This window comes from Oxyura jamaicensis, chromosome 3 (assembly GCF_011077185.1).
Source record: "Oxyura jamaicensis isolate SHBP4307 breed ruddy duck chromosome 3, BPBGC_Ojam_1.0, whole genome shotgun sequence".
NCBI classification, from domain to species: domain Eukaryota; kingdom Metazoa; phylum Chordata; class Aves; order Anseriformes; family Anatidae; genus Oxyura; species Oxyura jamaicensis.
This window is the reverse complement of record NC_048895.1, coordinates 86,587,363-86,611,759: the sequence shown is the minus strand read 5'-3', so window position 1 is coordinate 86,611,759 and position 24,397 is coordinate 86,587,363. Positions and strand designations below refer to the sequence as shown.

Here is a 24,397-nt window from a genome sequence, read left to right as displayed (position 1 = left end):
ATCATGGGTGTACCTTAGTTGTTATCAAGAGATGGATGCAAGCAGGCACCATTCTGGTTAGGAAGTTGCCAAGTGCCTGCTCTGTCGCAGGTCAGATTGCTTTGGTCGCTGTGCAATGCTGCGCAGAGCAATGGGCTTTCTGCCCCTGTAGCATGTGTGCACATGGATGCAGGTGGCAGTGGAAACAGAAGCCCAGGGTTGTGCACTGTGGCACGAATGTCAGATCTGTATTTTGTGCCTCACAATGTACCGAAGCCACTGCTATAGCCATGGCTATATCTGTCTGTGTTGGATAGATTAAAGCTTGTGTAGCAGTACCTGACCATGTGCATACCTGCTCAAACATGTTGTAAGTAAAGCTAAGTTCCTCTCTTGTTGATAACTGATTATCAGTAGCATCAAAGATTTCCTCCCTCCCTCCCTCCCTCCCTCCCTCCCTCCCTCCCTCCCTCCCTCCCTCTCTCCCTTCTTCCCTCATTCCTTCCTTCCTCTCTCCCTCTTTCCTTCCCTCCCTCCCTCCCTTCTTCCTTCCTTCCTTCCTTCCTTCCTTCCTTCCTTCCTTCCTTCCTTCCTTCCTGGTGGAACAATGTCCTGGGGTTGTGGTCGTACAAAACTCAGCTTCAGTACAGCCTTATTCATGTAGAGGGATGGGAAATAGAGAAGTGTTAGTCACACTCTTGTTATACAACAGAGGAAAAAGTTCAGGAAGTAGCTTTATACCATCTCTATTATTGCTGGTTATCTTATTAACCAGCCTACCACTGAAATATCATAATCCCTTCAAAAAGATCACCACCCTCTGACCAATGCCCAGACTGTCCCTGAGCAGCGGTCCTCCCCCCCCAGCCAGGCCCCATAAATATTCAGCATGATGCCATACGGTATGGGACATCCCTTTGGCCAGTTTGGGTCAGCTGTCCTGGGTCTGTCCCCTCCCAGCTCTTGCTGAATCCCCAGCCTGCCCGCTGGCAGGACAGAGCGAGGAGCTGAAAAGTCCTTGGCTTAGTGTAAGCATTGCTCTGCAGCAATTAAAACATCAGTGTGATATCAGCACTCATCCTAAATCCAAAACATAGCACCCTACCAGCTACTAGGAGGAAAATTAACTCTATCCTAGCCGAAACCAGGACACTGGTTTCCTAATTCTCATGAGTGAGGAAGATACAGGCTTCCTTTAGGTGAAATGATGTGCACAGAGTGAACATGATAGGAACAGAGTGCTTTGGGTAGGTGTTGGGAGTAAATATGTCATTAGGTGAGAGGGATTTACATTACCTGCACATTGGGTATTCTGCAGCACTGTGCAATTCCTCATCTGTAGCCGGTGGCTCTCCAGCAGCCCTGTGTGCCAAGCAAGCTTAGCTGTGTCTGGGGCTCCTTGCCTTTGTGCGGTGGGCCAGAGTGCCCGCTCTGCTTGCTGGTGGGAAAAAACGTGCGTATTTTGCCTGAGACTTCTGGCTGGAAAACATGGAAGGCCAGCGGGGTTGCTGAGAGTCAACAACTGCGTGGGCTGCTTCTAGAGTGAAGAGGACAGAGGAATGGTAGGAAAAAATAATGGCTTCAACAGTAGCATGCTGCGAAAAGAGCCGTGTCGCTTAGGGCCAGATGCCATCCATCCTTGTTAAACCGCTGGATACCAGAATAAAGTACTAAAGTGCGCTACCCACAAACATCATTTGCAGGATGTGAGTCATTTGGTTTAACCCAGGTTGTAATTTGGCTAGATGGTACACGCTGAGTGGGACTTTAGCACTCTGACAGCAGCAGGAACATACTGCTTCCAGTCCACCTAGACTTCATTCGACTTGCCACTGTCAGAGGAATGACTTTTTCTTTTTTAATTAACATTTAATGGAGTTCAAATATCAAATAATTGCTTCATCTTTGAATGCTTTTATGTTCACAATAAAAGTAGGTGTCAGTCTCTTTCTTCATAGGAGTTATAAAAAGGTGTAACCGAGTGGAAATTTCAAACCAGTTCTGTTGACACCCATGAAAAACAAATCCTGCAGTGGCTGCGGTACCCATTTAAATTTTATGGTACCAATTAGAAAATTGTTAAAGTATGTTTTTGCCTTTAAAGCAGTCAAATGTGGCTGAATAGTGATGGCTGTAGATTTTATCAGCCACGAGGTGCCACTCTTTTCCAACCTCAGCCAAAAAAGCCTGTAAAACACTAGTAATGTTGAGATATGAGAAGTGATGATACTGAGGCAACACCATTTAAATCAGCAAAAGAAAGCACGTTACATAATTAAAATAAAAGCACTTAGGGCTCCAGGGTGTTATGTTATCTAGGATCTTAACAGCACATTTGTTTGGATTGTGAGAAAATTTGAGGCCACATTATCTGAAGTAGTTAAAATGTTAAGTTATATTAACCCATGCACATTAAATATGCTAGTTACTTGTTCCCAAGGGGCTGTAGCGGAGTGAGGGTGGTTAATTCCTTGTGCTCTGTTGCTTAAGGGTGGTAAATGCTGTGCGTGGTTTTGTAAATTTTGACCTTTATTTGAGCTGCAGAATCAACAGAAAATAGTAACTCGGGTGGAACAGAAGCCTGAATAGATAGTAAAGATGTTTCAGTGTATGTGAATGTACAGGAAAAAGTTCAAGTGGAAAGCACGGCCGTCTGCTCCCACCAAACAGAGGAGTGCTATTGCTGTAGGACTGCTCTGGAGATGATCCTTTTGCAAGGTTAAATTGCACATCTTCCATCAACCACATAAAGAAGAAAGGGGCAGAGGGGATGCACCTGGCGAAGAGGAGGCTGAGGGCCAGAGCCCAGTGAAGAAGCAGCTTTAGTTGCTGTACAGGTGGTGGCTCAGTGCAGACAGACTGTCACACTGGCTTTCTTCTGTGTTTGTCCCCACAGCACTGAAAACACCAGGGAGGTCATTACCTCCAGAGGGAATGAATGCTCAGGATTAAGGAATTTTTCATCGCTTGCCTTTCATTAATAGCGTGCAGTTTAAAGTCTTTTTATTTTTTATTTTTTTAAATTCCTTCTGGAAAAGTTGTCTTGATAAAAATGACTATGAAAAGCAGTCAGCTACTTAGCTGAAGAAGAGATTCATACAAAATACCCTGGGTTTCTCCTACATGTGAAGGAGTTGCGGAGTCAGCTTCTTTGCAGAAACAGAGGAATGCTTTGGTCCTGGACCAGCCATACCCGAGAGGGGATTTGTTTTCAAGGAGAGCAATGCCAAACCATATCCTCCTTGTTCAGGTAGCTCTCAGCTGGGACTCTGTTGGCACCTGCAGACCATTATTTAACCGGAGCATTGCATTTCAGTTTTTCTGGGCTGTACTGTTCCGTCTAGTTCTTTTAGCGGTTTTGGGACAGTAGTGATTGTTCGGGAGCCGCTAAATCCAGCAGGCTGGCAGGGGCTCCGTGCCCCAGGTCCAGGAAGTAGTGGGGCTGAGCACGTGTTCCCAGTAGGCTCACAGACACAGGGGTATATGTATGTGGTACAGACATCCAGCAGCTAGTCACACAGACCAACACAGGCACACTCAGCATTCACGCAAACAGCCCCAGTCACCTTACCTCTGGTGAAGGATTCTGGTCAGTGGGAATACATATATATCTGACCACAGTTTGTATCTCTGCAGTAGTGGGGCTTAAATTTACAGGCTGCCCAGAGAGGTTGTGGAGTCTCCTTCTCTAGAGATATTCAAGGCCCGTCTGGATGCCTACCTGGGCAGCCTGCTCTAGGGAACCTGCTTTGGTGGGGGAGTTGGAGCCGATCACCTCCTGAGGTCCCTTCCAACCCCTACAATTCTGTGATTCTGTGAAATAGTCTGCCCAGTAGATGGCACTGGATCATGGTCTCCCCAGTTCCTAGTATCTGGGTGTGCGAGGCCCCCTGGCCACAGCCTCGCTCCAGTTGCTGGTACTCGGACCCCCTTGCACACACCAGGACACGCGTGTGCACTCACTGTGGATCCCACCAGCAAAATGGCCTTCGAAGCCCAGTCTATTCCAGTAGCTGATCCCGGATCCTCACTTCCCCCAGTTGCTTCCTGCACAGAGAATGAGAAAGGGACACCCACATGTACAATATTGACCAGTGCAGCAATTGCTCCAGGGTATTTATTTTACAGTTTTCTTTCCAGGTGTTGTTTGGCAGCAGTCAGCTGCGTGCTTGCCAGCCCACTGCACCAGTTCCACGTTGGTTTACCGGGCAGTCTGCATGCACCAGGCTTTGGAAGAGCCGCATCAAGGGGGTTCAGTTGTCTGATGGGTATTATAGGCAATGGGGGAGCAGGGGAGGAACACTGCTCTGCTACTTAACCTGATAACGTGGATGTTTTCTTTTTATAAGCTTTGTGACACTGTTGTATTTCTTTCTCTTTTCATTTAGATTCCTTTGGGACTCTTGTTCTTCCAGTAGTAAGTATTTCTTTCCTTCCCTCCTAAGAAAAATGTTGACTGCCTGTGACTTTTCAGCAGCTAATGTTGATGAGATGATGTATTTTATATGTGATCTTGGCTATTTTCACTTTTGCAGATGAATGTATTTGCTGACCAATAAGCCAAGGAGTTTTCAAATTAAGTGCTCTGCAGTTTGTTACAAGTAATTACAGGATATGTGAGCTGACTTCCAGCATCAGCACAAACTGTCATAAAACTTGAGCCCAGAACTTGGCTTTGTATGTTTTCTTTTTTTCCTACTGGCTGATACCTACATCCCTACTTCAGACACACTATGAAGGCTAATTAGAGCTGAATAATTGTGCAAAGTAATAACTGAGAAATAGTAAATTTTAAGTGAAAACATCGCTTGTATTTATATACTCTCATCTTAAGGATTTGTAAATGCAGTGAAAGTACATAATTAACTAGTTAACAAAAATGTATAATGCAGTTGTTTATCCAGTAGGAATTGACAATTTATAGTCCTGGATGCTTATCTTGAAAATCTGATCTAAAGAATTTGATACTTATGTCAGGAAAAAAAGAAAGCTTTTCTTAATCAAATGCTTCATTTTTTTTAACACCTTTAAGAATCCCTAAATCCAATGGGTTTAGATTCCGATCTCAAATAAACTTTATATCTGATGAAATAATGTGGAAGTATTTGATAGATGGATAACCAGTGATGATGAGCAGTTCAACATTATGAAGATTACTAGATTGAAATGTATCTGTACAAACCATAAATTAGGAGGCATAAATCAGTTAAAAATGAAACAAAACAGGTTAAATTAGCAAGTTCCTTTATATAATATGCCCAGTCTTAAAGCATCCTTATGTCTCACCAGCCTTCTGCAAAATTGAATTCTGTAATCACTGTACTGGTAGTAAGAGACAGATGCTGTGATAACCAAACTGAAAAACTTCTAGAGCACTTCAAGTGTTCAATAAATAAAATGGGGAACCATGTACTGAGCTCGATCTAAATTTGCCAACTTGCCTTACCACAGCCCTAATGAAACAATATGCTCCTTCAGGCCCCTTCTCATGTTTCTTGGGATGTGTTTTAGGTGTGGGAGAGGAACGGTCAGGCATAGTTTGGACCTAACCCGTGGTGCTTTTTTTTTGTTCGTGTAGTTATGGTAGACTCATGTACTGCCCAGTGTGTACTTGGCTGGTCGCACAAGGTGGGTAATGAGTTGCTGGTTTCAGCTGTCATATTTTCCAGAGGAGACAGTAGCTTCCTTGTCTAGGTGCTCATGAGGGTGGCTGCTGTGGTCAGGAGAAGTGCTTGAGATGGCCTTTTTCTCTCTCACATTAGGAGTGCCAAAACAAGGATAGTAATACCATTCAGTTGAGGGGTGTATCTACGAAGATAAAATGTTTTCACAGTAAGTTTCTAATAGGTGCTGTTAAAAGCTGCCTTGATCATAGTTGTATTGAGAAGTGCTTTTTGTGAGAAGGAATTGATGGGGCTGAGGTAAATAGTTAGCATTATTTTAGCACTGACCTTCCAGAAACGTTGTGTTAATTCAGTTTTCATTAGCATGGATATGTGCACTGGAATTTGGGTTTCTTTACTCCCCAGATATCCTGATGCACTGCCACAGCAATGTACACTTTTATTGTCTCTGTCTTTTACATCAAGAAAGATAAAATGGGCAATTTTGTCACCACGTTACAGGGAGGAAATATCTTTTGCTATATAAAAAATAGCATATATTAAATAGGATACTATACGAAGTATCAAGAAATTAAAAATCAGGGGAACAACCCATGTTGCTTTGTTTGTGATAGGAAAAAGCTACAGAAAAATAAATGAGATCTGTAAATGGTGACTGCAGACTTGTAAAGAAGAATACAAAGACGGTCCTTGCAAGTGTATTAAAATAATGCTGTAAGAGCACTATTCTCTGCTACAATGAGACAAAACAAGCTTATTTTCTCATCATCTTGACTTTGAAGGTTTATAATGTTTTGGGAGTTCTTGTAGGGAATCCTGTCTGCTTCTTAGGGAATAAAACTTATTTAATAAGCGGTGATATTCTTAAATGAATTAATTCTGAGGTAATATTTGACAGATGTAGTAACTAAGGCTGTTGTTCCTATTTAATATATTCCAGAATACTTGGCGAGGAAGTCTGAGAGTGTTGAAATATGTGAATCATATGTTCTTGGCAATGTGTATACAAAGACCTGCAGTTGAAGCAAATGAAGAATTGTTTTCAATCTAGTGTTTTGTACCTAAAGTTTGGTTATATAAGTCCAGATATTAAAGGGTACCTTTTCTCCCTGTGTCATCATATGCCTGCTCATGGGTGGGGAGAAAAAAAAGAGCCTGTTTATTTCCCCTCTCCCTGATTTTTCCTTCTGACTTGTTTTTCAAAAGAGAAAGTCAACAGAGAGGGATGAAATTGTAGTCAGTTCCTGTTTATAGGTAAACACACAGAGAAAGAAATGTGTTTGGTACAGACATTTGCATTTACCTTATTTCTTACTCTGTGGTATTTTTCCCCATTTGGGAAAAGTTCCATTACCTCACTGTACAGTCTTAAAATGAGTTTTGACAGCAAGACAGTGTTTCATTATAGAACTTGGTAGGATACTTTTGAAGTGCTGTGCCTGGTGAGTTAACAGATGTAATTTTCATTACCAGTGCAAGAGGAGAGCTTAATTTCCATATGTTATGCTGAAAACTGTAAGCCCGTCTGTTTTAGTTGTCTTGACTTCAGAGGCTTTACTCCAGATTTACTGTTCTAACTACAAACAGAAGCATGCAACTCTTAAGCTTTTTAGCAGTGCTACTTGTTGGAACCAGCTGTACGTTTTGTTAAACCCTTTCCATCTTCAAAGAGATGCTCCCAAGCAGATGGCAGTACAGAAGCTGTCATCTGGGCTGGGATGCTCCTGGGGTCATTCCTTGCCTGTGCAAGCTCTGCTCAAGGTGAAGTCTCTGTGTCCTGCTGCAGTTCTGCTTTAGATGCTTTAGACCCTCTGTGGGTGGGATTCCTCCCATCTGACTGAAGGAAATGAATGGGTCCGTATGACTTGAGAGCTCCAGATTTCTTCTGGTCGCTAGAGAGACACCTGTGCATGGTTATTCTGGTCCAAGGTGGTCTAACTTTCCTTGCCAGTGATGTCTGTCTGTGTTCACTGCCAGCACAGAAGGAACTTTCAGTGTTTATCCTGAATAAAGCATCTCAGCTAACCATACAAAATGTCTCTTATTTTATTCTTTAATATTTTGGGAATAATATTATCTTACTAGTTGAGCTGTAATATGTGCTGGAATTATGAATCATTAAATTACCGAGGTGAGACAAAATCATTCAGTTTCTATTGAAAAACAGTTCCTGTCTCTTCAGGAGTTTTTTCATTCTGAATTTAATTTTTCTGCCCTAAAAGATGTGAAGGTAAAGCTCGTAAAAAGAAGTGCAGGGTTTTCTTTATGTCCTGTTCATCTTGCCCATATGTAGCTTCTTCAGCTCTTTTATTTCTGTAATATTCATTACCAGAAAACGACAAAGTCTGGAAAAAGAAAAAATTAGCCCCCAAAATCAAATGCAGGAAATTTCCCAATAACTATAGAAAGAAAAGAGAGCTCAACGCATGCATGTCTATGAATGGTCTGTGAGTACATAGATACTTACATTACTGAAAATCTGATTACTAGTAAAAATCATATAGAGATATTTTGGAAAGATGTTTCTGAGAACATACTTCTATGTAATAGCTGTAGTGACAGAGTCCTGAAATCCTCTTCTTCTTTTTGAGTATTTACATAAGTTAACATGGTCAGGAGAATGTCAGAGAACTAATGGCAAATGTTTCTGGAATAATGATCTCTTCAATTATATCTTGGATAATTAACAGTAAGTCACTATTTTCTTTTTAGCTGCCTTTGAACAGTGCTTCTGGTAATTATGAATTACTGGTGGAAGGCCATGCTGACGGCCAGCGCATCTTCTCGAACCGTACCAGCTTGATATACACGGCAAAGAGTATCTCTGTATTCATCCAGACTGACAAATCTACATATAAACCAGGACAGGATGTGATGTTTCGGATTGTCACAGTCTATCCTGATCTCAAACCGTACAAAGCATCTCTCAATATATATATCCGAGTAAGTATCCACAGGAACCTTGATATACATTGAAATTTCTCATGTCTTCTAACACCACATGCCAAATACAGTTCATATATATTGCTTCCTAAATCTTGCTAGCAAGGCCTTGTGCATTTTACATGCAGCCTGACTTTTTTTTTTTTTTTTTTTTCCTAGGACCCTCGGAAGAAGTTGATTCAGCAGTGGTTGCTAGAGGAGGGTGATTTGGGTGTAGTTTCCAAAAAATTTCAGTTATCGACGAACCCTCCACTAGGAGACTGGTCCATAGATGTGGAAGTGAATGTGAGTATTAACATTGCCAACTTACAGAGAGATTTCATTTATCCTGATACATGTGAATAAAACTGTGTTTACTTTGCTGAAGCAAAACCATAAATAAGCATGGACCATGAGTAGAAATCCTTCCTTCGTGCCAAACCTAAAGAAACTCTGCAAACCTCACACGTTTTTCAGTACTATATGGTTTTGTAAGGAAATATATTAAAAAGAAAAAATAGATACATAAAAATACATATTTTATCCTATGGTCTGGATTGTGATCCTAAAATGTGTTATTTTAAAAGGCAAGGATTTTTAGTATTAATATCAAAGAAAGAACTTGTGGAGTAGTATTTTTTTTTAAGTGAAACACCCTTATGTTTATTTTGTAAGCGAATATACAGAAATTCATTGTGCCCTGGTGTTCAGCCAGTCAGTGTCTCAAGGGGTGTGGAATCAAAGACTGTCATTTACAAATGTCTGTCTAGTTTTAGTGGTGTTTTACCAATTCATGGTGACTCAAGAGTTACTGAGGAAAAAATAACCATGCAAAATAGAAACAGTGAATAATATAGCAGAACTATTGCATAACAAACCTGGTATAATTTATTTTGTGTGTGTTGCTATTGGTAACAGTCCTATCAGTCCAAATCCTTGAAGATCCTCATACAGTGGAAAATATACTGTAGAAATAGCTGGAGGTTTCAAGATTGTGTGTGTCAAGTTTATTCTGACTGCTCTAAATGCCTGGAATTTGGGAACTACATTTCCGAACTGGCTTGCAATGACTGTTTGGAGACATTTAGCAAGTACAAACAGGACTGTGCAATGATTCCTAATAAGATGGGGCAGAAGCATTTGACTGTGTATAACTTCAGAATGATATCTGGCAGTAACAGTTATACGCTTTATAGATTTGTGTAGGCTGAGGTACATGAGGTGTTCAAATGAGTATCAGGACTGGATTCTTCAAACACTTTCTCATGTGGGTGTGGATTTGGTACTATTGTCTTTGCTGGGAAAAATGTTTTAAGTTGTTCCTAGGCTTAGCCACTCCTCCCCATCCCTATGCTGCTGTTCAACAGCTTCTCAGTAGTGCTGATGCATGTGTAATAAAGCTGAGATCTGAAGTACGTCAGGGAAATGACCCAGATTGAAAAGCTTGAAGATTAAAGTTTTGTTTTCCTTTGTTGAACCTAGACCAGCTCCCTGATCTGGTTTGCAGCACAGCCCCTCTCACAAATGCACAAGCACTTTTCAGGAGGAGATGAAGTGTGGCTCAGATATGGGAACAAAGGCTTGTAATGGTGATGGGCTTCTTCAACAGCTGTTTTGCCAGGGGGAAAAAACATGTTTGTGAAATATTGTTTGGACTTTCTGCTATGTGATAAATCATCCTGAAGTCAGGAAGACATTGTTAAAGGAATGGCAGCAGCTGGTCTCAGTGAAAGTGTCATGCCCTCCTGAAACACACCTCCCCATCCTCCAAAAAAGGAAGAAAAAAAAAGTTAAATTGAAAGATCTATCTGGACTGATAAAGCAGCTGAGAAAACAGTCAAGTGAAATTAGATCTTAGTAGATGATAGGAAATAATGGTACTCTAAATTTTAGCCATTATGTATGTACTACAGAAAGTTAATGAATGTCAGTAAGCCAGGAAAACAAGTCTCTCAAGTCATGAGTAATAATGAGGAAAAGATAAATAGGGAACATTTTGTTCGCTGTCTCTTCCAAGAGATAGCTAGAGGACACCAGGTGAAGGAAATAGAGTACAATTTCAAACCAATTAAGATGGCACAAGTGAACTGTAGCGCTCATCATGAGTGTGTGTTGTGAATGCTGACAATTCACGTGGGATCAAAAAAGTGGCCAGACAAATTCACTGAAGGAAGCCTGTTAAGAAATGTGAACTGAAAAGCTCTGATCCGTGGTTCAGGAGGTCTCCTAGTCTCAGACTGGCACTGTGTTGCTGACTGCTAGGCCTGATTGGTGTCATGCTGTGGGTGTTGAATCTGGGCTGTTGCCGAAGACTTTGGCCTAGGTTCGTGTTAGATCTACCAGGGCATACCCAGGTAGACCTAGACAATCCTAGGTTGTCTTTATCATATTTTAGTAAGAACATCTAATTTTCCCTACTATTAATTTTTTAAGGCTTAGTGTTCTAGCATTGAGTGTGGCCTTGAATGCCATGTTTGGGGTCCTTAATAATGCTCGAAATACTTCAGTGGCATGAAGAATATCCAAGGGCAGGGTATCTTTCTCTATTTGACAGTTCAAGGTGAAAAGTACTGCAAAATGCTTCTGGTACAATTAACAAAATACTTTCTTGGGAAAAGATAAACTTGGTCAGAACAGAAATGGGATCAATGAAAATGAAGAAAGCAGTACATATTTTAAGAAACACAGCATTTAATGCTAAGTGGGAGAAAGAGGGAACTAATAGATGAATATAAATCTAAATGAGAAAGTCTGAACTCTTGCATATTTGTAGGAAATGCAAAGACCCCAGGGATGGGGTCTTTGCATGGTTAGTAACAGTATGAAAGAGTTTTTAAAGTTTGCTAGAAACAAATGAAATTCCAGAGGTGGCATAGCCCAGTAACATGGGGAAGCAATGATTGTGTGGCAGAGATGGAAGCATTTAATGTGTTTTGTTATAGTTCTGTGTGGTTTACTGAATATCATTGTGGGAAGCTTTGAGAAGCTGTTTAGGAAGTGAATATATCCTTAACAGTAAAGAGTAATCGAGGTATTATGGGAAACAATAAACCTGTCATCTGTCAAGGTGATTTGGGATTCCACTAACAAAGAAATTCTTTCAGGCTATAATGGATCAGGCTTTTAAGCATCAGAAAAACAACAACAACAACAAAAAAAGAGTGAGGGCATCTCTGATGCTTGATGTTTTGGCATCAAGAGTGATTGCCTCTTTGGAAGATACATTATAATTGAGCATACTGGTGGAGTAGCTGAATTCTAGAGTAAACTAACTTGGGATAAAAGGAAGCCAGGATAAATGGCTTCTGTCATTAAACTCTATGAAATGAAAATTAAAATAGAGGAGAGAAAGAACAGTGTATCTTTATATGTAAATAAAAATGGAGTAGGCTCCAGAAAAAACTGGCCATACTGGCCATTCTTATGATACTTAACCAGTGGAGAAAAAAAAAAAAACACACATGTAGAAGCTTATGTTGTTTCCTTTCAGACTTTTTCCTCCAGCTTTCACACCTGCTTTAATCTTCAAATTCTGTGTTAAAAGAATATAATGACAAAGCAATATACATTATTTTCATGTGAGACAGCATCTTACATTGCATGATCCTATCATGCACAAAGTATATTAAATAGCCGTTGTAATATTCACATTATTGTACTAAGTCTGTCTGATGAGTTGTTTCATATTTATTTTTCTGACGGCATGTTATGCCATTGGGTTAATGAAAACTGCAAGAAACCTTGCAGAATAAAGGAAGAGAAGAATTTAGGTGATGGGAAATTCATTTTGATTTTAGTTAGACATGAGCTTGTAGTACAAGGTCATACGGGGTGGGATTCAGTTTGAGGTTTACAGTGTGTAGATGTCTATAGGTAGGTTATTCTGGGTGTTGAAGTTCCTTTTGTAGTCAGTTGAAATGGAGTCAGTGTTTAGTGAAGGTGAGTGAGTGACTTGGATTGCTCTAAGTGGCTATTTCTGGATATTCCTTGATGGACTGTAGCTGCCATCAAGGGAGGTACAGGTTTTTCTGTCTTATGCAAGAAGTTGCACATTGACCAATCCCTTCTTGATAACAGAAGTCACTACGAATTTGGCTCTACTGCTAAGGAGCACTTTGTATACGTCTGTGCTGCAGGTTGGCGGGGATTGGCATTTTTGTAGTTATAGTTTACCTGTCCTTAACTGGTACTGCTAGCCCTGGATCCACAGTATCCATGAGATCCTACACAGCCTTTGGATCTTCTGACAGCTTTAGGAACATCTTCAGCTGGCAAGCACAGGGTGATCTCTGCATGACTTAGCTTTCCTGATGCCAGGGCCTGAGCTTTCTAGTTAAAATTGTCAGCTGTCCCACCTTTTTTTCTCTGCTTTTCCTCTCATCTTTAAAGTGACATTAAATCTGTAAGTAACACTTCCCTTCCAGTGGTTACAGGTCTGTTCCCAAGTGTGCTGAATTTGGGTTCCTGGAAGTATCCTGCCTCAGAATCCTGTTTTAAATCAGGTTCTGGCTGCTTGCTGCTATTAAACATCTTAATAACAGTTCAGGTGTTCATACAGCTGTTCCAAGAAAACTCAGGACAGAGTAATTACAGTCTGGTTGACAAGTCTGCACCTTGTATTTTCATTGGATATCTTATATTTCCTGTTATGGAGCCTATTTTTGAAAGTCTTCTAGTTGCTGAGTTTTTGTAGCAGGCCTTTCCATCTAAAAGTCTTTTTTATTAGGCCTTTTTGTAATCGATTACAGTTGTTATTTGGAAATTTATGCTACAAAAGAGTAGTAATTGTTCAGGAGCAATGAAGACTTTCTAAAATATTTTTGAAGTTTTTTTGTTAAAGCTTCAGAGGTAAATCAACTTCCAAATTCATCTGGGCTTGATTATTATAAAACCATGTCCTTTACGGTTTGAATTGTTTAACTTCTGAGGTTTTATGTATTTTATAATGTATCCACTGTGGATTTTGTGGTGTTCTACTTCTAGATCACTCATTTATTTCTCATTAGAGCTGATGAGTTTGAGGCTAGATCATTACTTATGACATTACATGCCACTATCTTGCAAAATCAGACTACTCATACAGTCTTTGTGATTTGCTGTTTATTCAGTATCTTGTATATGAGCACTGATACTCAATCAGGATCTTTTGATGTGAATATTGGTGATGCTAGTGGGACCACTTTGTTTCTAGAGATCATGCTGGGGCATTTGAGCAGAATTTTGGGAATTCGTACAAAATCTGGGGACATAAAATGTGAAAATCAAGTGGTCGTGAAAAGCTTAGGCTAAGTTAGTTCCTTCTAGGCCTGTTCCACTTTGTGGGCTGCAGAGTGGAAGCTGAGGTATTCCTGGCCTGGGCCACCTGGAGCCTGGCCTGGCACTGTAGCTGGGGGATGCGCGTCAATGCCATAGCCAGTCATGGTGGACGTAGGCCACGTCCACTTCAGGAATTTCCGGGTGCCAAAGAAGTTAAAATCTGGGGGTCCCCAAAAAGTTAAACCTGTAATCTCACTGGCTGGATTAGACCCAAATCACTTCAGACAAGTTCAATACAGCAGAGCAAAATCTGGGTCTTAGTTGTTCAGTGATTCTTGGATGTCAGGGTCTGCAGCATCTAAGGATTAAATGGAGAAAGGCTCCATCATCTGTATAGTCTCAGAATACTTGCATGGGTCTTTTTTTGGCACTGCATTTTTAATCTGTAGATATACCCTGGGCAATGTGCACAGAATGTTATGGATCTCTCCTAGTTTAAGAAATGCATATTTACAGCAAAGTGGGAGACCTGACTAGAGTAAAGCAGCACAAGTGGAATAAGCATCATGCTTGTTTTCCTAGCTGAATCCCCCCCCAAAATAATCTTCTGCTTGGACTGTGTATATATCTAAAGCCACCACTCCTGGAAACCAGTTTAACAAAGTACACTTCAAAATATTTGAACGATATTTACCAGAGAGATAGCCCTGCCCTGAAGAACTAAAATGTTTCAAAGTAGTTGAAGTGTTGTTACTTGGCCTATTTCAAACCAGTTTGGCTTAAAAGTGTGTGTTAGTAAGAAATCTGGCTTGGTGGTCAGATCTAGATGACCTATGAGGGTCTTTTCCTTTCCCCAGAGCATCAGTCCACGTCTTGCTTTCTAGCTAGTAGAGGTATTGAGGTACTGGAGCACATTTGGTACTTGTAGGAACGGCATTGTTCTTGGAAATGAACAACAAAGATTTTGTACGACTTCATAAAACTTGATACAAAATCTTTGTCTTCAATGAAGACATAATCAGAGTTCTGAGCTCCACATCAACATAACCTCATCATGTTGTTGAACAGCAGCCAGTGATATTAACCTTGGAAAATAGACAGCCTGTCAGTAGGAGATGGCTGTCTTGATCTTTCCCTGTGTCTCAGAAGGGTCTTCAGGAAAGAGGCAAACAAGCTTTCAAAAGGAGCCTCTCCCTTCCTGTCCTTTGGGAACTGGAGATTCTTTCAGTTTCTCAGCCTGTTTCTTCCAGCCCAGCTGAGCTCAGATTTTCCTCTTGGAGGTTTTTATTTTTATTTTTTAGAGGGAAAAAAAAAAAAAAGTAAGGGGATTGAACCCTTTCCTTCTTCTGCTACTCCTGTGTTGCTTAAGGCTTGGGATTATTTTTGGCTGTTTTTCCTCTGTGGCCTGCAGTCCTGCCAGCAGCGAGGAAGCCTTTGTGTTGAAACGCCCTGTCTGAGCACAGGAGCTTCTCCAAATGCCCCATCCCAACACAGGAGCTCCTCTGGTCATGGGGACAGTTGCTGCCTGCCCTTCCTTGTGGGCACCCAAGGGGAGTGCTGGGGAGACCATTCAAGTCATCTCCTTCTGAGCCAGGCAAAAAAATGTTGTCAGGTGACTCATGAGATTGGTGGACATGGCAGAACAGTGTTCTTGGATTGTTCTTTTTTAAATTACTGTTAGTGTAAAGCCAACCTTTTAAAAATATACATGTATACCAAATCCTTGTATCATTTCACATTTTCAGATGAAGGTTGGCATGAACGTTTCATAAGTAACGTATCAGTGCTTTTTTCCCTCAAACAAAACTCTTGAAAAGTATTTCCGTTCTTATATAATATATTTTCTGTTGACAACATCATGTGTTTATTGGAACTGGGAATATCAAGAGGTTAGCAAGATATGGGCACAAGATGTATTATGCTAGCAACTCTTTTAGTCTTTTGTTTATGTCATTGATACATTGTTTATCACAAAAGAATGTGTTAACGTTTCCCATATGGTGAAGTGAGGCACAGTCTGGTTTATTAGTGATTAAAAAAAGCCTTGTGAGAGTATTTGGTCATTGCTCCAGTATAATCCTGGTGTCAAGCAGACCAGCTGAGATTCAGAGCTCCAGTTCCAGGCACTTCATGCCATTCCCTTACTGATGGCAGCTTCTGACATGATGCTGTAAAAAATCATGGACTAAGGGTTATATGTCTGCAGACAAAGGACAGAATTACTCATACCATAGCAGGGAAGAACAATTGAGTAAGACAACAAAAAGCAAAATTAATGTGGCTCAGTACCATGACTTTTTGGGTCAACTGTTGTACTGAAGAACAAAATAGCTGCTGTTTTTTTTTTTTGTTGTTTGTTTTTTTTAATGTTAAGCGAATTGGGGGAGGAGAAAAGCTTAAATTCATTTTCCAAGAATGTGCAATATGTGGCCTAAGGTACTGAATCTGAAAAATGCTGCAGTAGGCTTTCAGGTATTCTGAGGAAAATCAGGAAACAAATAAATAAGAAAAATAGAAAAGAACACAAGAAACTTGATATTCTCTACAATTGCTTATTTCTTCCATTGATTTTTAACCAACAAATAAAAGACAGGAAGATAAAAACCAAGGTAATCTCTGCTGAAATAAGTATACACTGTAGACTATAACTAAACATTAGCAATTCTGGAGTAAATGAAGACCCTTAAGATTATACATGATTTTGAAATGGTGTGGTCCTCTGGATAGACTGCAGGGGCTTCCCTTTTGCACAGACATACCTGAGTTAATTTAGAATGAGCTTGTAGAGATACTGCTGGTGGGTTTGTTGTGGTTCATCTTGATTACTGTAAGTATTTATGCTAGGTTGTTCTAAGCTAGCTGGCTCAGATGTTTGTGTTTTATACAGAAACCAGCCATATGTAGACATCCAAAGACTGGAAGCTCTCTGAGGTCTTCATTATATATACCTAGAATATGCTGTATGTGAGCTTCCTGCATCCTTCTGTGGTGCGAATACCTACAATTGGGTCTTACAGGAGCTCTGTAACAGGAGGTGATGGTGGATGAGCTATAATTTGAAGTTACATCATTTCAGCAATTGCAATTTAACTTGAATGTGGGTGGGTTTGGGCCTAAAAGATACATTTGCTAATCTAACTACAATGGTATATATGTTCTTACTTTTTTTTTCCAATAGGGTCAAGTTCATTATCAGAAATTTAAAGTGATGGAATATGGTAAGTGTTACATAAAGGCATTAAGTAGTGACCAGAATGGATAATGGAGTCTCCATTAATTTAGAGTTTGGAATCTAGGTTCCCTTGGCTAACACAAATCTTTTGAATACTCCTAGAAATTTTACTTTTCAAATCCTCTTCTCTGAGACTGACTGTCCTGAGAAAAAACGTCATCTTACCAGTTGCCCTCTTTATCTCTGCTAGCTATTATGACCTACTGCTGTAGTGTCTGGATGTTATGCAATCTTGAAAATACTTATCTTAAGCCTCTGAGATGCTGTTGTCCTTGTTTTACCAGGATCTTGCAGGCAATGTGTTCATCCCCAAATATCTGTCTAATATCTGGTCACAAAGCTTGCTGATTATTCTGTTAAGGCTGAATGGGATGAATGTTTACTGTTTCCTCTACAAACTTGCTGAGATGAAGGAGAAATGAACATTTTATACTTCAGCCACACAAGTTTGTGCACAGGCTGCTGTTGTGATGCTTGGTGTTCTCCTTTCGACAGAAAGTCTTAGAATGAGGCATGCATCAGTTTGGGTTAAAAGTATATTTTACCTTATATTCCACATGTTCTACCTTTTTTACTTTAAGAAAAAAATAAATATTATTTTTAAGTGAATATAACACTTCCTGTAATTTTCTTTTTAGTTTTACCAAAGTTTGATGTTATGATAACAATACCATTATACTACTCTTTGAGAGAGGAAGATGTAAGTGGTGTTGTCACTGCAAAGTAAGTAAAACATTGTTACCATTGTCAACCTCACTGTTGAGATAATTATTGTGTATCTGTAAATTTGAAAGCAAAAACTTAGAATGCTAACAAAGTACCTTCTAATTTAAAGTAGCTGTCTACCTTACATTTTCAGTCATTTTTGTAGCAATGTTGGATAGATTTTCAGACTGTTAGCTGCACTTTTTTGGTTGGGAGTAGTTATTTCTAGACTACAGCCAAAATATTTTCAGCTGCCTTATTCATAAAGTTTCATGAGTCTTCTTTTTTATAATGTATGTTGTGAGACTTTTTTGTTGTTAATATGGCTCTTTTATGGTGCTCTCCAACTTACCACATCAAGGTCTGTAGGTAGAGTAACTATGTTTTATTAGACCAATTGGAAAACTATTCAAGCTTCTATTTGCATCTTTCTTGTTCCAGTTTGTCAGCATTGTTGATTTGAAGTATGGGCTTCTACCAGCTAACAAAAGGCCTATACGTATAAATAGATGAAGAAATAAAAACTCTTGAGCAGTTCAGAAGAGACTTCATTGTAAACTAGTAGACTTCATTGTAGACTGCTGTAAAAATAATAGGTGTTAAGGTGCAATTAAAAAAAAAAAGTGTATCCCCCCCATTCCGTGCTACATTTGGAGAGTAGCATATGCCAGTGTGAATTCTGTTTTCTAAGTTGTGTTGGTTTGCCACAGGATACTTACCTCCTTTGTTAAGCTCCCGCTCTCATAAGATATTTGAAAGTGTACCTGTCTGCTGTAATAAGTCCAGACTTGGACACCAGTGAATTGTCTGAGACTGAATCCCAGTAGTGCCAAAGTTTTACTGATATGTCATAATTAATTATAAGGAATGAGTTAATTCCTACTGACTGTTTTTATAGGCATAGTGTCTCTGTATACGAGGACTTTTCATGTCCTTTAAGCTTGTAGATGTCATAAAATCTTTTTCACTTCTCATCTCTGGACTGCTATTAGATTAACTACAGGATGCTACCAAATGACAGTATCATTTCAGGCTTAATGGCAGCTTCTTACTGTAATTAGGTCTGAGGGAAAAGACTGCAGCTCAGGTAGAAGACAGTGTGGTCAGCATTTTTCCTGTAACTATACTGTTTGATTATTATTTTCCTCTGCTTTTCAGCCTTGACATTGCTTAACTGGCTGTCAACCAAATCCATACTGATTTAAAGTACTTAGTTATCATATCTGAATGTAATAGTACTGTTGGATTAGAATGATTTTTTTCTCCCCTTTGTCTGTTCTGTAAGGACTGAATGTAATGATTTCTCTTACATACAGCTTAGAAACATTTGAGCAATTTTTTTACTTTATTACTACTCACTGATTACAGTTTGGTAGTGGCATTCTAAGAAGTGAGTATGTTACCATTTACAAGTTAGCTACAGCTGCCAGTTGTGTTTGCTGACCAGTAATGCCATGATTTTTTTGCACTATATTTTTTTATATTTTTTATATTTTTTTGAATATAAATATCTTGAAAGCTCTCGCTTTATACAAGCAGCGTTTGGGAAACAGAACACTTGCACGTCCCACATCCAATTTTCACTCTACTGCGTGTTAATTATGATGCTACATTGGCATTCTGTTCAATAACTTGCTTCCAGCTTAGCTTAACATAGTTAATTTACGTACAATATAAAGCCCCTAATAATAATAATAACTTGATGAGCTCATGTGTAGCAAAGGGCAGCACTTCTGACTTCTGTGTATGTTCTCCAGTTTTTGGGCTTCTGACTTCAGTGTCAACAAACTGGTCTCAGTGCTCAAAACTTCATGATTCAAAGTACGGATACATTCTAGTCATATTCAAAACTGGGGAAAAAAAGCTTTTAGTTGATCCTTTTGCCTTGAAAGCTCTTTGAGAGCCCAAGCACTTGGGATGGTGCACTGTTTGACTTTGGTTGGTGTGTTTCAGGTATACATATGGAAAGCCAGTGAAGGGAACTGTAACAGTGACCTGCCTGCCTGTCTCTTACTGGAAAAACAAGAGGAACATAACTAAAACATTGGAGGTGGGTCTTTTCTTAGTACTGTTGCAGACTCTAAGGCTGTGTCTGCTTTTGTAGGTTTCTGTGGGATCATTCTCAAGTGCTGAGTTCTGCTGGCATCGTCTCTGGAGTGACTTGCCTGAATAGCGTTAAATTTTAGAAAAGAAAGCTTTATTCTCTAGTACAAAGTGGCTACATTCAGACTGTGTGTTGGGAATGATGTTTGGCCACTGTAGTCCCTTGAACTGTGCCTGGAAGTTATTTTGGAGAGCACTCGCTGGCCCAAGTAGAAAAACATTCCTGAAGCCCTTCTAGCAGTGTAGGTGACAGAAGGCCAGTGCCCAGAAATGTTCGCTGGTGCCACGTGTGCTGTTACACACTCAGCCATGCATTATAGGGCCAGAAGAGACCACTGCAATTGTCCAGGTGGGACTCTAGCATGGTAGAGACTAACACATTTTGCTTACTAGTTACCAAGTAATTGTATTGGAGTTGCTATGCTAGAGATAAGCTGGAGCATGACATGTAAGAAGACGTACAGTTTTGATATGAAGACTTAAAAGTGCTGACAGATTCACGGCATCCTTCTACAAAATTTAATTCTGAGCTATGGAGTACGTTAAAAACAGCTTCTAGCTGAACAGTGCCTGTCATTTCTGGCTCACTTCAGGCCTTCAGCAGCACTTAGCCTACAGAAACTGAGCTCTGGGAATTTGGATAGAGTATATCCTCCCTCAGGCACCATCCTGCTCATTGTCTTTTTCTGTAAAGCACAGACACTAGTGCTTTGGCAATGTAGGAGTGTATAATTTTATTTATATGTACACATTTTTTTCCACATTGTAGATAAATGGGTCTGTGAATGTTACTTGTAACAAACTTTTATTGAAAGACTTGAATGATGATCAGTCGTGGCACCGTGGTGATGACGATTACACAGAACCAATAGAAATTATCGCTGTGGTCACTGAGACACTCACAGGTATGTTGTTGCATGAGGTCATCCAAGAGAAATCCAAAGAGCAGATCATGCTGGAGGAGCTTAGTGGTATGCAGAGGGGCTTAGAAGTACTAGCAAAGTATCATGTGCTGAAGGAAATATGAACCTGTCACATCCAAATTTATTATCTGAACTGTTTCTTGCCTAGATATTAAATAGTTTAACCAGCTGTTAACTCAGTTGAATACAGTTCTGTGCTAAATGATTTATTAAGTAACCAAAGGATTTGTTCAAATGGGGGCTTAAAGCCAATGACTGATCACTTTTGATGAGAAGAGCAGGCATTACGGATTACTAATATTAGGTTGTTTTACAAACTTGAGTTTAGACATAAATGTATGTTACTTGTTTGCTTGTAAACCACATCAGTAGAGTTTTCTGGCCACGTGTTGCCCACTGTCTTTCTGACCCTCTTCTACAAAGCCTGATTTGGAAACTGAGCTATCTTGTGAGCTCCTGTTCTGTTGCACCTTGCATATTAGAAAAAAAAAAAGTAAAAAACTTCCACCTGTTCCAGAAACTCAGTTTCATTACAGACTTCCTGTAGAAAGCTCAGTAAGGTGATGTTGACTGACTTGGGATTCTTAAGCACCTCTCTTTTGTCACTCTGAAATAGTATGGATGAATTATGGCATGGTGTGGTATGGCTTATTTATTGTCATGGGTGATAGTACCGGTATGTGTATCACCTTTGTGCTGGTTCTTAGCTGGAAGGATGGTGAGCAGTGAAAACAGTGAAAAAATGATAAAATTATCTAAATATTATTGACAATAAATGATATTGCTGCTAAAGGAATATGTATGTTATAAACTTGTCTAAACACATGCAATTATTCAACAGGAATCTCCCAAAATTCAAGTACCGTCATATTTCCAAAACAAAGTGACTATTTTATTGAATTCGTGGACTATTCTAGAGTTATTAAACCTTCTCTGAATTTCATCGCTACTGTAAGTTCTTTTGATTCATTATGATTTGTACATAAACAAGTGTGACTCTTTCTCCTATATTTTTGCTTAGATACCAAAATTTGCCTCAGACTTTTAAGTGTAATTTACAACTTTGTTCTCAAAGTACCTCTTTTTCATGATACCTATCAGGAAATACTAAGTTGAGAGGTATTTGCTCTAGCAAAGGATAGAAGAACAGGGAATGATGTAATGTTTAGCAGGATATAATTAAATGTAGTTTGTTGGAATTCGTAAGAGAAATCTTTTCAGTTTCTAGCTGATGTTTTCCATTAGTTGACTGTGTTTTAGTAGTTATTCAGTCCCAACTCTCCTAATACTTGTATATAAAATGTATATATATATACATAAATGTGAATTATATGTATCTATATTAAAAACCTAGCAAGTTGTTACAAAATTAAGTAAAACTCATAAAACCACATTGCTCTGAAATGAAAGCATTCTGTTCTGTTTGCATTCTGTTCTGTTTTTTTTTCATACCGTCTACAGTCCTTTCAGAAGCATTTCATATTCTTCATGCTCTCCTGGTCTGCGTTCAGCATTTCTCCATTTAACAGAGGTTGCATATTGCATCACTGCATTTTTCTTGAAGAGGGGAATAGAATAGGTTGTCTTCATAGCTCTTGAAGACAACCAGAGCCTTTGCTATGTAGAAATCAACCCTAAATACCAATAAAATAGGCTGAATATGCACTTTTGGAATAGATTGATTCGACTTGTAACTTCTTGCTGGCTTGGGCCTTTGGTTTTAGTGCTTTTCATTTTCTTTGCCAGCAACCTAGATTGACTTCAGCTCTGACCTGCTTCCTCCTCCTTTGAAGATGAGCTGAGTGAGAGGGAGTTGAGGCATTTAGCAATGCTGCAGCTAGCAGAGAAGGAGGTATCAGCTATGCTCCCAAATGAGTGTGAAGGAACAGCTGCTGCTGTTACTATGAGGTGAAGGTCTATGTGCTGTACAGAGGATAGGAAAATACTGGCAGAGGAGAGGGAATGAGGTGACAGACCTTTGAACTGAAAAATAAAAGGGAAATATTAGTTCAATGTTTTTAAATGCAGAGGTTGAATTTTTGGAGTATAAAATACATAGAAGGGTTTTACTATGGGTGAGAATCTGATTGCTCATGGGAATAAGGGTTGATACAAGCTGTAGTGCTGATTGTTGGAAGTTGGTGTGAAGAATTTATGGTTTGTGTCAATTTGGGGCCTGTTTTCAGTCTTTTCTGTAGTTCCTTTGGTGAATCCACAAAGGCATCTGACTCAGTATCATCTCTGTTTGTCTGATGTGTTTTCCTGCACATGATGTAATATTAGGTTATCCTTTGATTAAATTAAATATTCAGGTGGTAGGTTGGATATAGATATTTTTCTCTATAGACAAGGACTTTAAGAAGAAGAGTTGTAATTCAGAGAGCTGAAAGGCAAAGCAGGTCACCTTTTCTGTTTCACCTGTGTTTTTTTTGTTGTTTGTTTTTTTTTAAACTCTGTGGACTTATGAATAATTTTGGTTTTGGCTGACTTGCCTACCTGCAGTGCTCTCAAGGGAGTAAAATAAAGTTGCTGATGTGTGACAAACATGAGAATGTCCTTGGTGGTTTTTTTGGATGATGATGTAAGTGCAAATTCATTGTTAGATGTTGCATGTTGTGGATTTTAGTCTTACCCTGTTTGATGGACATTTTTTCTTTTTGTTTTTAGCTAAAGGTGACACGTTCTGATAGCAACCAGCTGACAAGTGAAGAGAGACAAAACCTTGTCACAATCACTGCACAACAGTCAGACTCATTTTCTCACCATTCTTCACTTTCTCACCTTGAGAACGAGGCAACAGAGGAGAGAAATAAGACAGTCCATGTCCTGAACTACACAGTCCCAGAAAATGGAATTGTTGATATTGAGTTTCCAATCTTATCTAATACAAAAACTCTGAGAGTTCAGGTATTGCTTTGTAATACGATGTTTTGAAACAACAACACGCTGAATTGAGCAGGCTGTGATTAGTGGTATGCTGTTCCTGCCATGTGCACCAGCCTCTATGCCGTCTGCTACCATATTCCTTACTTACTCTTGTTAGAGATAGACTCTGTCTAAATGCGATCTAAATAAGAGCACCAAGTTAGCAAGGGAAAAAAGAAACATACCCAAAGCAAGAAGCAGTCCTATATTGCCATTATGGGTGCCATGCTGTTATAAACAGCAACATATATGTGAACATAGAGATTTTGCTGTTATTAAGAGCTTTGTTTTACATTATCTCACAGGCAGAGTTCCTCAACAGTAGAACTGACATAGGAGTTTATGATGTTTTCAGCTCCCCCACAGAAACATATCTCCAGGTTAAAACAAAGAGCCAGGATATAAAGGTACAGTCTGAGACTAAACTTTCTAAGATGAAAACAATTCCAGTTACTCATCATGTTTCCATACTCATCCGTATCAATCATACTCTTTTCCCAGGCTGGGAGACCTTTTGAGCTGAATATTGCAAGCAACAAACCAGTAAGAGAATTCCATTATCTGGTAAGTTACTCGTTTTACATATGTGGACAATCCAAGATGACTTTTACCAACTTGACAAACATTCAGGTGGAATGTGATTGAACACTAGAAAGACTCAGCTTTTTATTTTATTTTATTTTATTTTATTTTATTTTATTTTATTTTATTTTATTTTATTTTATTTT

General features: G+C 39.4%; 1 protein-coding gene across 2 annotated transcripts in view; it reads left to right on the top strand.

Annotated features, from left to right (window-relative positions):
• The window catches only part of CD109 (CD109 molecule), an 80,501-nt gene that overhangs the window by 12,480 nt on the left and 43,624 nt on the right, over positions 1–24,397 (top strand). For both annotated transcript variants that reach the window (XM_035321031.1, XM_035321030.1), the window contains exons 3-13: positions 4,368–4,396; positions 8,316–8,546; positions 8,706–8,831; positions 16,960–16,999; positions 17,652–17,736; positions 19,672–19,768; positions 20,591–20,726; positions 21,586–21,695; positions 23,412–23,651; positions 23,975–24,076; positions 24,171–24,233. In XM_035321031.1, the coding sequence (XP_035176922.1) occupies positions 4,368–4,396; positions 8,316–8,546; positions 8,706–8,831; positions 16,960–16,999; positions 17,652–17,736; positions 19,672–19,768; positions 20,591–20,726; positions 21,586–21,695; positions 23,412–23,651; positions 23,975–24,076; positions 24,171–24,233 (1,259 nt within the window). The remainder of the gene's footprint in view (positions 1–4,367; positions 4,397–8,315; positions 8,547–8,705; positions 8,832–16,959; positions 17,000–17,651; positions 17,737–19,671; positions 19,769–20,590; positions 20,727–21,585; positions 21,696–23,411; positions 23,652–23,974; positions 24,077–24,170; positions 24,234–24,397) is intronic.